The sequence below is a fragment of the Molothrus ater genome, chromosome 7, assembly GCF_012460135.2.
Source record: "Molothrus ater isolate BHLD 08-10-18 breed brown headed cowbird chromosome 7, BPBGC_Mater_1.1, whole genome shotgun sequence".
Classification (NCBI taxonomy): domain Eukaryota; kingdom Metazoa; phylum Chordata; class Aves; order Passeriformes; family Icteridae; genus Molothrus; species Molothrus ater.
This window is the reverse complement of record NC_050484.2, coordinates 14,049,470-14,063,112: the sequence shown is the minus strand read 5'-3', so window position 1 is coordinate 14,063,112 and position 13,643 is coordinate 14,049,470. Positions and strand designations below refer to the sequence as shown.

The following is a 13,643-nucleotide window of genomic DNA, read 5'->3' as shown; positions in this document are numbered from 1 at the left end:
GAGCACAGACTGGGATCTCCCTGGGGAGCAGCTCTGTCAAAGAGACCTTAGGATCCTGGTGGACAAGCAGCTCAGTGGGAGTGAACAGTGCTGCTGCAGCAAAGAAAGCCAGCAGGAAGGACATCACCAGCAGAGAGACAGAAGGACAGAAGTCATTATCCCCAGTCCAGCATTATCTTCCACCTGGAAGGTGCTACTTCCAGGCCATACCTGGAATACTGGACTCAGTTTTGGTCCCTGCTATATTAAAAAAAAAATGTGGACAGGCTGAAGAGGGTCCAGAGAAGGGTCAGAGAGATGATCCAAGGACTGGGAAGCCTGCCATATGAGGAAATGCTGAGAGAACTGGGTTTGCTCAGCCTTGGAAAAAAGGCTGCTTAGAGGAGACCATATCATCACGTTCCAGTATTTAGAGGGTGGCTAAAAAGGAGATGGAGACTCATTTTACAAGGAGCCACATGGAAAAGATGAGGGGTAATGGATATATGTTATTCCTGGGCAGAGTCCAGATAGACATAAGAGGAACATTTTCCTCAATGAGAACAACCAGCCACTGGAATAGTCTTGCCAGTGAAAGGATGGATTCCCCAACAGAGGGGATTTAAGATTCAGCTGCACAGGGTATTAAGCCATCTTGTATAGACTGTGCTTTTGTCAAGAAAGGTTGGATCAGATAGCTCTTGAGGTCCCTTCCAACCTGGTATTCTATTATTCCTTCCTCTGTTCTCAACAACTTAATCTGTCACAAATTTGCATTGTGGGGAAGTTGTGACTTTAGCAGTGTTATAGAAAGCTTCCATGTAACAAGGAAATGAACATGAACAAAAACATGAACATGAATGAACATGATCAAAATCTTTGCTTTCAGTCTGGACTTACCTTGTCCTCCCAAGATGCCAGTTGACTTTACCACCATTTCAAGCTTTTTGTCCCAGGTAAAAGTACGAATATAATCTGTTACAATAAAAAAAAAGTCCACACACAAATATGTTTTACTTGTTTTAATCCAAGTAACACTGTTTTAAAATGTATCTATTTTCCCCCAAAGAGGGCAGAAAAGCATCAGTGCTTTATAGTCAGAGCTTCAGTGTTTTCCCTACCAGTTGCCTCATTTTCTGTATTATTTTGTGTAGGGTGAATACAGTCTTTCAAAAGTCCAGCAAGATCACAATCAACTCTTCCTGTCTCCACAAGAACAGGCTGCCCAAGCACATCTGTCTTTATCCACGTTAGAATGTCAAGGGCTCATTTACAAGGGTCACTTCACTCACCCTCATCCAGAAACCCCACTAGAAGACTGAGGCTTGGACACCCCTCCATTTAAACCAGCATTTGTCATCACTGCAGCCACCTGCAGGTTTGATAACAGAATGGAAGGGATTGCCACTTTATGATAGAGAGGACTGGAAATATCACCTACCAGTCAGTGACCCTGACTGGCAGAGGGGGCAGCAAGAAGACAACGTCTGAATTGTTTCCAAGCCCTTCCAGAGAAGGCATGCTCAGTCACAAGCACATGAACATTTGGGCCTTATTGCAGCTTTAGCTTTGCAGACCAGTTTTCAGAGACCTAACTTACTTGTTTCCTGTATCACATAAGGATCTAAACTAGGTAAAGATACTGACCTCAGATTCAAACACAGTCCACGCTAAGATTTCTTAGTTCCAGTCCAACACAAATTTAGCTTGAGTACTTTATAAGTTCTCCAGTTATCATCTAAAGAACATTCTGATAGCCTGATACAGCAGACATATTCTCTCTTCTTGACAATATTTGTGTTCACCAAGTTCCTTCAGATATTTGTGTTAAACGCTGAAGGAACTGGTAGCTTTAAATATCATATATCAGATAAGACTTGACATAGGGCAACAAAAACCACACACACAGTAGAAGCACATGGTCAGTGTAGTCCCATCCTATTTGTTCCAATATTCAAGAGTCTACAAATCTAGAAAGTAATAACAACTTGCAACAAACAAGAGCTTGCTTTGTAGCTGTGAGTTTAGAAAAAGAAATGTTACTGAAATGGCTTTTGAGCTTTATCAGAATAAGTGTAATCCAGACCTCCTGTTTTGAGAGCTCATCTGGAAGCATTTCTGAGCTGGGTTTCATGACCATTTCCCAAGTCAATTCCACATCCTGCAAAATTGCCTCATCTCTGTCTTTTATACTACAGAAGTTTGTCTGTCTCAACCATCTCTTTTTCTGTCTCTACTTTCCAGTCACAAGTCAGAGGATGCAAGTAAGGTAATTAATTACTGCATTGCCACCCACATTATCCAGGTCAGACTATATGATTATATGAGATCCCATGATGTTTAACTTCTTTCTTCCAACCCTACCAACACTGTTTCTCCTTAGAGCCCCTCCACACAAGATTGAAGCCTATGTAAACACAACTAAACTAAAGTTTACAGATTAAACACATAAAAGCATACAAATAACTCAACTGGAGTCAAAGTCTAGGTTAAACTACCTTTGAGGCCTCCTGCCTATACTCATAGCAATGCAAATGCTAATCTGAGCCTATGAGAGACCTGCAGAGAAGACTTACTGCCTCCACTTTGAATACCTGTAAGAGCTGAGGGTGGTATTCCACCAGGGAGAAGACAAGATTTCCTGACACACATCTCTCTAGTGGGAGCACTATGAACATCTAAACCAGAAGGAAACCATTTCATCATCTGAGAGCAACAAAATACAACATACCAATGATCCCAACGACCAGCTCGTTGTTGGTATCATCACGCCCCACCAGCAGGGAATAGTCGATGATGAGATGGCTGGAGAGGAACTGGGAATCGCTGTGTATGGAGGCCTTCAGCACAGCTTTGCAATGGGAACGGATGTACAAAGGGTTGTCCCGAACCATCTTCAGAAGGTTTTCATCCAGCAGGACCACATCACAGGTTTCCTTGCCTGTCTCTGTTTTAACATTTCTATTCCGGAGGGAGCCCTTCAGGTCAAACACCTGCAAATGGAGAACAGCACTGCTTTGTTTCATTTCTCTGGGTTAAAGACTTCAATACCTACCACTTGAGAAGGCAGCACAGCTGGACAACTCTTTCCTTCTCTTTAGAAGGAAGGCAATTAACAAAAAAATATTTTGTAGAGAATAGCATGTAAGCCTGGATGAAAGCTCTGCCACCGCAAGTCAGAAGTTTTAGGCAAGTTATTTCACTAATAATTAGTCTAAATTAAGAGAAAAAGGGTCCCTCTACTTTTTATATTGTTTAGGTAAACTCAGTTTTCCAGCCAGTTTCTACAGAGTTAATTGCTGACAAAAGCAAAGCCACTGAAGAGGGAGGTGGGTGGTGCATGAAGCACCAGTTAACACGGGCAAGGCAAATGACAGACCCATCATGAGGCTGTAAATTATCTCTGGAGTTCTCCAGTCCAAAGTCCTGCTTCAAGGACTTCTCCTGCTTCTCCCTGCTAGAGAAGGTTGTTCAAGTTCTGTCCAGTCAAGATTTCACTAACTTCTGTGGAATAGAGTCCACAGTCTGTTTGGGTTTCTCTTCTGTAGTGCCTGAGCCCTCCTCATGATTTAAACAACAGACAAGCAAAAAGAAAACCCACATCATCTTTTACATCCATCTAGAATTCCCTCCATCCACCTCCTCCCACAAACATTCCTTGTTTTAGGTCAGGCACTGAGAGGTAAAGTGGAAAGAACTGATCCTATCTAGGTTTAGAAGTGATGTTTGTTTGAACTTCCTTTTCAGTTTCAAATCTCTATTTAAAGAGAATTTCCCCCTAGTAATTTTATTATCTTCATTCCAATGCCTGATAAAGATGGCTTTCCTTGACTAAGAGCAAGGCTGAACTCAAAATCTTGTCCCACACCTGAAGTGATTCCAAGAAAGAACAGTGGGTTAAAAAAATAATTAATTCCCCCCACTACAGAGTAACTCTCTCTGAGTGAGGCTCTCATTTTAAACTAATTATTCTGTTATTCCAGTCAGTTCCTCTGAAAGTTTTGTAAGAAGATTTTACATTTTCATAACTAGTTTAGTAATGCTTTCTCTCAGACACCAGAGATACAGGGACAAACAAGACTTCTGAAGACTGAACCCTGCACAACAGCTATCTGAACTAGCCAAGAGAGGCATCAAGCTCCTGAGGATCACATAACAAGGAAAAGGCACAAACTGTCACCCTTGAGCAGTGTGAGAGGTCAACAGCACATGCAAAGTTAAAAGTCACCGAGATGGCTACAAATGACTCTGCTCTTTCTCCCAGTCACAACTGCACTGCAAGGAACAGAACACTTTGCTCTTACCTGAGCCATTTTCCTGCCATAGAAAAGGTTTTCCATGACAAGCAGATCCAACTTCTTTTCAGTGTTGTTTTGAGAGTTCTTGTAACCGATTCGATACACCCCAAGGATTTTAGCCAGTGCTGTGGGCTTCTAATGAAGACAAGACATGGGTTAAGATCTGTGTAGAGACAAGCAGCAATCCCATACCAGAAGCACCACTGTTCTGTCTGACTGTGTATTACAGCTCAGAAGTCCAAGCATAATTTCCACTTTACATCTTAAAAACCCATTATTAATGTAACTCACACCCTCCAAAGTTTTCTTTTATTTAAATGAAAAAAGTTAATAGAAACTTCTACTAGTCTTTAAAATCCAGAACACTGCCTAAAATAAAAAGCACTTTTTTTAATACCTTCTGCTGAACTGCATTAGTGATGTAAGTGAAGTAGTGTGGAGCAAAGTCAAGGAATGACTGGACTTCCAGACGAGGCATTTGCTTCAAGATGAATCTATCATCTGTTTTAACATTAGACAGAGGCAACAGGGTTACATACAATAAGTGATGCATATTTACAATTTTTTAGGATTGTCACAGCTGAAATGGTTTAAAAAATTAAAGCACTACAATTCTCTTAAATACTTACCCTCAGAAGTTCATTTCTAGATTCTTTTTACTTCACATATTCTGAATTTCAGCCTCCCTGGATTTCTACCTTCCAGTAAAACATGGACAAGAGACTGACTACACTAGGTCTACCTCAGCTATACAGTCTTCCTATATAGCCAACAGAAACTGCACAGACTACTTTGTTCAGTACTTGTTTTACATAGAAGCCTAGAAATGGCCAAAGTTCTAAAAAAAAAAAATTAGATTCACAATAGCACATGAGATTATAAGACCCACTCTCCTTAACCACAACTTTTCCTTGAATTATACTCAAGTTTTGGTTGTCTGAAGCCTGCCTGAGAGTACAACCCTTCGGTTAATTGGCCTTCCTAACTGCTACTGCTGAAAAACAGAACTTTATTTTGTTTTCCTGCACATACAAACAGACAAATAATTTGATATTGAAGACCCCAGAACAACTCGATTTTCCCTTCTCAGTGACCACTTAACAATCGGCAGCCCTCTGGACAGAGGTTATCAGGGATCAAATGACACACTAACCACCACCATACAGAAATAACAGCCCTAAGTACAAGGGGGGAAGAAGCTGCATTTACCCTCAGTCACGTAGAACGCAGCTCCAGATTTGCCACCTCGTGCCTGCCAGGGCATGGAGTGAGAGAGGGATCGAATGAAATCCTCTTCACTGCTCCCCAGGATCACTTCACGCATCCTGTGAAACTCCCCAGCGTAATAAATCCGGCAGTAGAACTTGGCATTCGCATCTGAGAACTCTGCAAAAAATGGTTTTCCTCAATACCAGCATGCAACATGCACTGACTACCCAAGACAACACTGAGATTCTACTTGTGTCTAGAGGAGTATTACTGTGCTAAATATCTCTCTCATGCTTAGTGCAATTCAGAAGTTTCAACCAATGAGATTTAAATGGAAAATGATAAGAAAGTCAATTCCCTCTAGATAAGCTCATAGTATATGTCATGGGGAAGTGTTCAAACAAAAGAACAATTAAAAAAAGTTTATGGAGTAGTTTTGCAAAAGAGATTGATTGCAGTAAGCAAAAATTGCATTGCTATTTTCTTGATTTGCTTTTCCTTCATGATACCAAGAATACCAAGAAAAATATCAAAAAACAACCATTAACTTCAAGACTTCCACTGCATGTGCTAAAACTAAGTTGTTATTTACAACTACTCACGGAGTTCCACATGGGGATTCACCACCTGCTTCTTCTGTCCATCTCCTCCATCTCCATCATCTGAAGGCATAAAGGAACATTTGGTCAGGGCTGTTCACTATTATTACTGAGAAAGCCACATTAGTTACTACTTGTAAACTCACTTTACAAGAAAATTTTTTTTTCAAGAATACAGTGGGAACTATACACAGGGAATTATAAATACAGCTATAATTGTATAATATAATACATATGCTAGAAGGGCACTGCTGTTTATGGACACAAATCCAGCCTCTCTCTTCATTCATTTTCCATGAGCTAAAACAATGAGAACTAAAGTGAGAAACTAAGAACTAAGGGCTGCTTAACTAGAGCCAACTCAATCTAAAGACATTCAAGATCAGACTACTCCACGTCCCTATAGCTTGAATCTGAAAGATCCTGTTTCCCTTATTATAAAGAAAAGGCATTTACTTAGGAAAAACAAATATTTGATATTCAAATGATTCATTTTCCATGCATGCTGAGTAACCTTGGACTGCTGAAAAAGTACAAGCAGGAGTGCATTTGGGGCCTTATATGGATGAATGAGGTTTGGGAGAAGTAGCAAGGCAAGAGAGAAGATGAACTCTGCAGTCTTGTACCTTGTGCCTCTGCTCCTTGGTTTTCTGCTCCCTCCTTGCCCATCTGTCCAACCTGGTAGTAAGCACTGTCAGCACCACGTAAGGTCTCTTTCTTCTGGGAAGACAGGTCTGGGCTCTTCCCTCCCGTGCCACGGAAGAAAGACAAAACACCAGATGGTTTCTTTGCTACAGTGAAAAGGAATACAAAAGATGGTGTTGGCATTTCACAGGCAGTTTAATAACAGCATGACTCCTATGAACATTCCACATTCATTGTTCTGTGTGAAGCAATGATGCCATTAAACTATAACTCATTTGCAACTTCAGGCAACTAAGGTCCATGAGGGTGGATGATCCAGTGTTCTGAGTAGCATCCTAGGGTGCAAAGACATTTGAAAACACAGACCAAGAATAAGTGCTCTAATACAGTAAGAACTTCATGTCTCCATTTCAAGATATTTTAACTGCATCTCGTTAAAGAAGCAATGCCAAAAGAAGGGCATCATCTCCCACTGAACAGGCTAGATTCAAGAACAACCCTAGGTTCACTACATAATAACATTAAATCAGGGAATGACAGCTTGATCTCATAATAGTTCTCATAAGAACTGTTGATCTCATAAGATCTTCATAAAACTAAAAAGCCCACACACTCCCATCACTCTCAAGTGTTACATTAAGTTGACACTAGGACTAGCCACAATTTCAACTCAGAATGCTTCTTTTTCTTCCCCACATGAACTAGAATCCAGTTAAATGGACTCAAGAGAGAGCTGAGATGAGCACCATGGATGATTTTGGTAAAACGGCCTTACGCTGCTCTGGCTCTGCACTGCGAAGGGGACACATGTTAGCCTCAGGCAGGCGGACGGGGCTGCTGCTCTTGGGTTTGCTGTCTGACATGCTGAAAGGAGAAAGAACAAAGAAGTGATGAACCAGCAAATGCTGCCACCCAAGACACTACTGCTTTATGCCTGGACATTTATTTCTCTCCCCTGCCTAAACACTAAAGGAAAAAAGACACCATTTAAAGGTGTAAGAGTGGGGGACTCCCCGAAGTTGTCCTCCTTCGTCTTCCTAAAAAATATCTCTCAAGGTCCATAGCAAAGTTCCATCCATGACCACAGCAAAGTAAGCAGGCCCAGTATTCCTACCATGTACACAGCCAAGAGATTAGGTGATGGAGCCAGCATGGTCTATAATGTGAAATGGAAACTCACATACTGAAGTAAGTGATGGTTACATGGAATGAGTCAGATTCCATCAGAAAGCAGAGATCCTAACAGGGGCATATTTTGACGGTTTTTCCCCATCCTAGTTTTGGTTATTCACTACCATCACTGTGTCTTCATTCTATGTACTATAGTTCCTGCATGTAACCTGTTTGGTTGTAGTCCTTCTTCAGAACTGCTCTTCAGAGATGCTTTGGACAACTCATCCAGGGCATTTCTGTACTCCTTGCAACTGATGAGGAAAGAAGAAAAGAAAGGGAAAGGGAAAGACCCAAAATAATTAAGTGCTCTCCTGGAAACTCTGCAATACCAGCCCAAAGACTCAGTTCAGAGACAACCACAGGAAACAAAACACCACAGCAGAAAAACCTCTGCTTTATTTTTTCTTATTATTAGAACTTTTTTTTTTTCTTAGAACAGAAGCTGCTCTAGACAATACTGCAGGAAAAATATCCCCTTGTTTTTCCCCCTCCCACAATTTAGGAATGTACTTCTTCAAAAATCTGCTGCCTTTAATTTAATAATGCATTTCTTCAAAAATCTGCTGCCTTGTGACATGCAAACCCAAAGGTTTACTGAAGCAGTAACAAGAGCTGCTATGACCAAAGATAGGCAAGAAAAAGACTGGAATATCAATACTAATAGCTGTTCCCCAATTCACTTGCACTTCCTCTAGCTGGAGAGGCTAAGCAAACCTTAGTTGCACTTCTTTCTCTAGTGATAAATATCTCATTAAAAGAAACACCACACAACTAAAGTCATTTTTGCATACTAGAGTTCCACTAAAAAATCCAAAAACCAGTTGCACTTTCATTATCTCAGCAGTAAGAGGAAAGAACACCATCTCTGGCAGAAACTCTAACATGGGTTAATATAGAAATTCTGTCATGCTTGTTCCCTATCATCAAAATTTAAATATTCCTCAAACACAAAAGCTGCAAAAGTAAAGTATCTCAGATGAAAAGCCAAATCACACCAGTACCTGAGAGCAAAAGCTATGATGGAGCTTGGTTCTTTCTCACAGACTGCAATAGGTACACGTTCATGCTCATACATTAAGTAGTGCTTATCTGGGTCACTAAATGAAAAAAACAGACTGTTAGTAGGTCATAAAAATTTGTGTAAAGAATAGAAGTTTTGGTCAAAACACAGATATCATCACTGCACTCCCAAGCACAAGCTGCAAGTCTCAGCATAGAACCCAAGTTCCCCAGATCAGCTTCTCCCAACAGACACATTCATAACTATGTGGTTAATTCTAAATGGTAGTGTTAGGGAAATCAGCATTTCAAGCAAGCTGCTTGGATCAGAAGACCAGCTTTAGGTTAGAATAAGAGTCTATTTCTGTTTAGCAGCCCCTGTTTCTAATGGCACCAACACCTGCCTGAGTTTGATTTGACTATCCAGCAGCATAGCCTGTAGACTGAACTTAGGGGACAAACATGGACTCTTTTCTAAACAGGCAGTTTATCACTGAAAATTCCCCAAAGCCTCCTGGATTCTTGTATGATTTTTTTTCCACTGATCTCTAGGGTCAGTCATTTAGCTTTTACCTCATCAGCCTAAGGCCTGTGCTCCTACACTGGGGTGGGATTCCCAAGTTAAACTCAGGCTGCCAAACATTAGGCTCATGTCAAACGAGAAACACTACAAAGCACGCAGACCAAGTAGCTGAAAGACTTTCCAGCCTGCCCATCTTCACACCAGAAGGACACTTGAGGGCGCATGCAGTAGCCATTGAACCTGACCTACACTCAGACAATGCCAATTTGAGTCCAACCCTTGGAAGAGCTCTGGAAGCAAAAACAAGATGCAGGCATGTAGCTTTAGTTAAGCCTTTGCTAAGGAAGGGCATTTCCACTCCCTCCCTGCAACAATGGAGCTAGAAGGCACCTTTCTCCCCTCTTCCCCATCCCTTCATCTCCCACAAGAGCTCTGAGGAGGCATGCCTGCTAGGAGGAAACTAATACTGGCTTTACACAAGGGCAGATTACTCATAAGAAAGGTGGTTAACCTACAATCACCTAGAATGGACTTAGAAAACTTCCTACCTTGACAAACTCAGGCAAACTCAAGTAACAGCTTAAATTATACACTGAGCAAAGGAAGCATGCATGGCTCTGCCTGCAATCTGACAAGGCTGCTGATTTTGTACATTTTATATATATTATGCAGTACTTACAAGGGAAAGGGAATGGGGTTGTAGTTGTTTCCAGGCAAAAAGTTAGCCAAAATAGCTTTCATAGTAGACTTCTCCTTCACTTGGCTGTCTGTAGATCCCAGTGAGTGTCCATCAAACACATCTGGAAAAGACATATGTCAGGTCTGCATCACAATTATCAAATTTTAAGCTGTAAATTCAGAAGGATGACGACAGACCACAGAGTTAACAGTTATTTGTCACTTCCTAAAAGGATTTTGTGGACTTGGCACAGAAAAGCAAGAGAAAGAATACAAGATCACAACTGAACTATACCTTCTGAGCTGCTTGTTGTGTCCTGTTCAGAGAGTGTGCTGGCACCAGTCATATGATCCGATGCAACCTCTGGAGAGGTGGGCAGCTGTAGGTGGGTGGAGCCTGTGGAGCTCTGACTTGATAAAGTTGTCAGGAAACGATCCTCTGAGAGTACAAGGACAGTTAAGGAGAGAAGAAATAATTTTACAAGGCTATGAGAAGTGATACTGTTTGCTCCCAGCCCAAACTATAACTAGCACCCACTTTCAGGAAGTTTTTACTTAGAAAGCAGGTAAGGCCACACAGACCAAAGGACTGGGCAAGCTCATCAGTGTAACACCTCCAGAAAACGTGTACTCTTACAATCGCTACTACCTTCAGCTCCCACAAACTCCCAGTATGCTTCACAGGTAAGAGCTCTCAGCACCCATAAGCAGATCACAGAAAAGGCAAAAGGCATTTCCCAAATTCCATGTAGTTATTCAGTTAATTAGAAAGTTTCTGAAATTTTTTAAACTAAAGTTCAATGGAAAATTCTTGTTGGCCAAGTTACCAGTCACTAGGAATTCAGCTTCATATTAAAAGCAGATGGCCAACTTCTATCTTACCACTAGAAAAAAACAAATGTGACGTGATGGGGATTTGGTATTTCTCTGATTTATCAAATTTGACCAAAGCTCCCATATTATGTCAGGAAAATGGCTACACCATGCTTCTATTGGTATATTATGAAAAAGAAGTAACAGACCTTTCTCTCCATTTTGCAGCGCTGGAGAAGCATTGCGTGGGGAAGCATCCATGCTGCTGATCTAGGCAGAATAACAAAACACCAACGTTGGTGCCAAGCTCTTTACAGCTCTATTTCCTCCTGTGTGGAGCACTTACAAAAGCAGATGTATTAAAACTGAGTACTCCCACCCACTTCTCAGCCTCAACCCTTATACAGCACGTCACTGTATCTGTTACCATACAAAAAAGACAAGACAAAGCAACTCAAGTTCACAGGATGCTTATGATGTCTGTTACCTGTGTATGCTGCTACACTCCCTCTCTAAGAACCTCCTTCCTGCTAGATCAAGGTAAGGTTTGCTTTAGCACCTAACAAATATGTTAAGTGGAAGGGGTATTAAGTGGAAGGGGCATTTGTGCATGCAGCAGAGCAAATCCAGGGTCTCCAGGAGTTTTTAGTGCACCTCACTACCATAGAACTATTGGAAGTTCAGCCTCTCAGTATCATGCTTATATTGTCCTTCCTTGCAGCCCAGACATTTCCTCAGAGCTCCAGCTCCCCAGAGGGTGGAAGTTCAGCATGCTGGGGTGTGTATCCTTGGACAGAGCTCTTGAGGCAGCAGTCCAAAACCATTTATCCATCCCTTCAGTCAGTTCCCACAGGATACATCATATCCTGAAAAGCCACTATCAGTCCTTCCTGCATCATTTGCTCTATTATTTGTCAATATTATTTGTCTTTTCTTTTTCACAAGGAGTGCACCTGATGGGCAACAATCTAGGGTTGAAGGAGACAGCCCAGTTCCTATCTAGGCACACAGACAATGACTGCAGCTCTCTGATGGCAGTGCTCACATCAACACTACACAAACATCACAGAAAATCAGCATCTCTTTAATAACGTTTAAAGAGAACTCAAGCCAATCTTAGACTATTGTGCTGCCCCAGGGGAAAAAAAATATTTAAGAGGTTTATAGCCTATTAGCCATACCTTGCTTTCTTCACCTTGTCTCAGTCTCCCAGGGCTGGGCGGTACTGATGGACGTTTTCTTCCTTTCTCTTGTTGGAAGAGATCCTGCAATCTTAAACAAAAAAAAAAATAAATAAAACAAACAAACAAAAACTACCCACAGAAAACCACCACCACCAAAGAAAAATTAATCAAAAGGTAGGTTACTGGTGTTATCTCTGAATGACACAAGTTATGAAGTTTCTGCATAACAAACTCAGATTGCTGCTAACACATGCCAAAGATGTATCAAATGGCCAAAGACAGCACATTTTCTTTAGCTCTGAGACTATTTCACCCAATCCATAGGTCCCATGCTCCCCTCTTCCAATCTCTTCCACCATTACTCAAATGAAAATTTCTCCTCCAGATGCAAGTTGCACTCTACAACACAATGCTTTTATCATATTGCCTCAAATGATTTTCTGTTCCAACTGATCAGCTGTGTGTTGACCAGTAGAACACATTCAGCACAAGCTCTATACACTAACTGCTCTATAGTGAAAGAAACTACAGCTGAACCTCTTCCCTCCCAGAATCAACACTGTATCAGTGTTGCTCATGATTCCAGCATGTGTCCTCTTACCTGTTATTCCAGGCTTGTAGCATCTCACAGAGTCCTTGCTTTTTAGCTATCAGAGACTCAAACACAGATTGCAGCTGTTGAGGTGTGTCCAGTGATGATGAAAGCAGCCTTGCTTGGATTTTCTCAGTCCAGTTTCGAAACTCTCCTTCTTCCATCTGCCAAAAGGAAAACTGTAAGTGTTATCTCACCAAGGCAACACAAGATCCGAATAGCACCTCCACACACTTAGCCTAAGGACCACTGATGTACAAACAGTCTATTACCTCCTTTTGGGCAAAGAGGTCTTCCATCTTCTCTTCCCTCGTTTTGCTGAAGGTATCTGTTTTCAGAGAGGCAAGGCGATCATCCACAGCAAGATACACTTGTGACACCCTGCCAACAGCAATGCAAAGAGTCAAGCTGTGACTACTTGGAGCTTCTTCAACATTCTTTAGAATAGTCTGAATGTGTTGAAGCTCAGCATTTAAGAATACAAAAGACAATACATGACAGCCTTCCTGCATAGTAAGCTATCCAACTGTATTCACAGAGAAAGCTGGGAAAACTTCATTAGTAATAGGAGGAATCTAGAAGTTACATACACTGACTTTTGTCTCCACAATTTATTCTTAGCAGTGGAAGATGTCAGAGAGCAATACAAATGTCTCAAACATTACTAACACAGGGAAACTATTGTGTTGTCTGTGTTTAGGAAGAATATGGGTCTGCAAGCTATACCTCCACCAGCAGGGCTCAGAAAAAATGAGTACCTCTATTTCAGCTCTAAACAAAGCTCCACAGGTTTTGAAGTCAGATACTTCAAAAAAAAAAAAAAAAGTCAGACACAGACAGAGACATACAGCAATGCTGTGACCAGGCAGAACAGCAGTCTGGCTGGATTTTACAGAGTTTTCATCTTGCCTGTCTTCCACCTTTTTGTTCCTACATTTAGAAAGTGTCTAG

The 13,643-nt window shown here is 41.3% G+C and overlaps 1 protein-coding gene across 1 annotated transcript in view; it reads right to left on the bottom strand.

Annotated features, from left to right (window-relative positions):
• PIKFYVE (phosphoinositide kinase, FYVE-type zinc finger containing) overlaps positions 1 to 13,643 on the bottom strand; it is a 62,601-nt gene that overhangs the window by 3,624 nt on the left and 45,334 nt on the right. Inside the window, exons 25-40 of the mRNA XM_036386572.2 lie at positions 12,965 to 13,073; positions 12,702 to 12,856; positions 12,098 to 12,188; positions 11,126 to 11,186; positions 10,399 to 10,542; positions 10,105 to 10,225; positions 8,905 to 9,000; positions 8,071 to 8,154; positions 7,506 to 7,594; positions 6,712 to 6,876; positions 6,089 to 6,148; positions 5,487 to 5,663; positions 4,675 to 4,778; positions 4,284 to 4,412; positions 2,711 to 2,972; positions 880 to 954 (exon numbers count right to left, since the gene is read on the bottom strand). Coding sequence (XP_036242465.2) covers positions 880 to 954; positions 2,711 to 2,972; positions 4,284 to 4,412; positions 4,675 to 4,778; positions 5,487 to 5,663; positions 6,089 to 6,148; positions 6,712 to 6,876; positions 7,506 to 7,594; positions 8,071 to 8,154; positions 8,905 to 9,000; positions 10,105 to 10,225; positions 10,399 to 10,542; positions 11,126 to 11,186; positions 12,098 to 12,188; positions 12,702 to 12,856; positions 12,965 to 13,073 — 1,922 coding nt within the window. The remainder of the gene's footprint in view (positions 1 to 879; positions 955 to 2,710; positions 2,973 to 4,283; positions 4,413 to 4,674; positions 4,779 to 5,486; positions 5,664 to 6,088; positions 6,149 to 6,711; positions 6,877 to 7,505; positions 7,595 to 8,070; positions 8,155 to 8,904; positions 9,001 to 10,104; positions 10,226 to 10,398; positions 10,543 to 11,125; positions 11,187 to 12,097; positions 12,189 to 12,701; positions 12,857 to 12,964; positions 13,074 to 13,643) is intronic.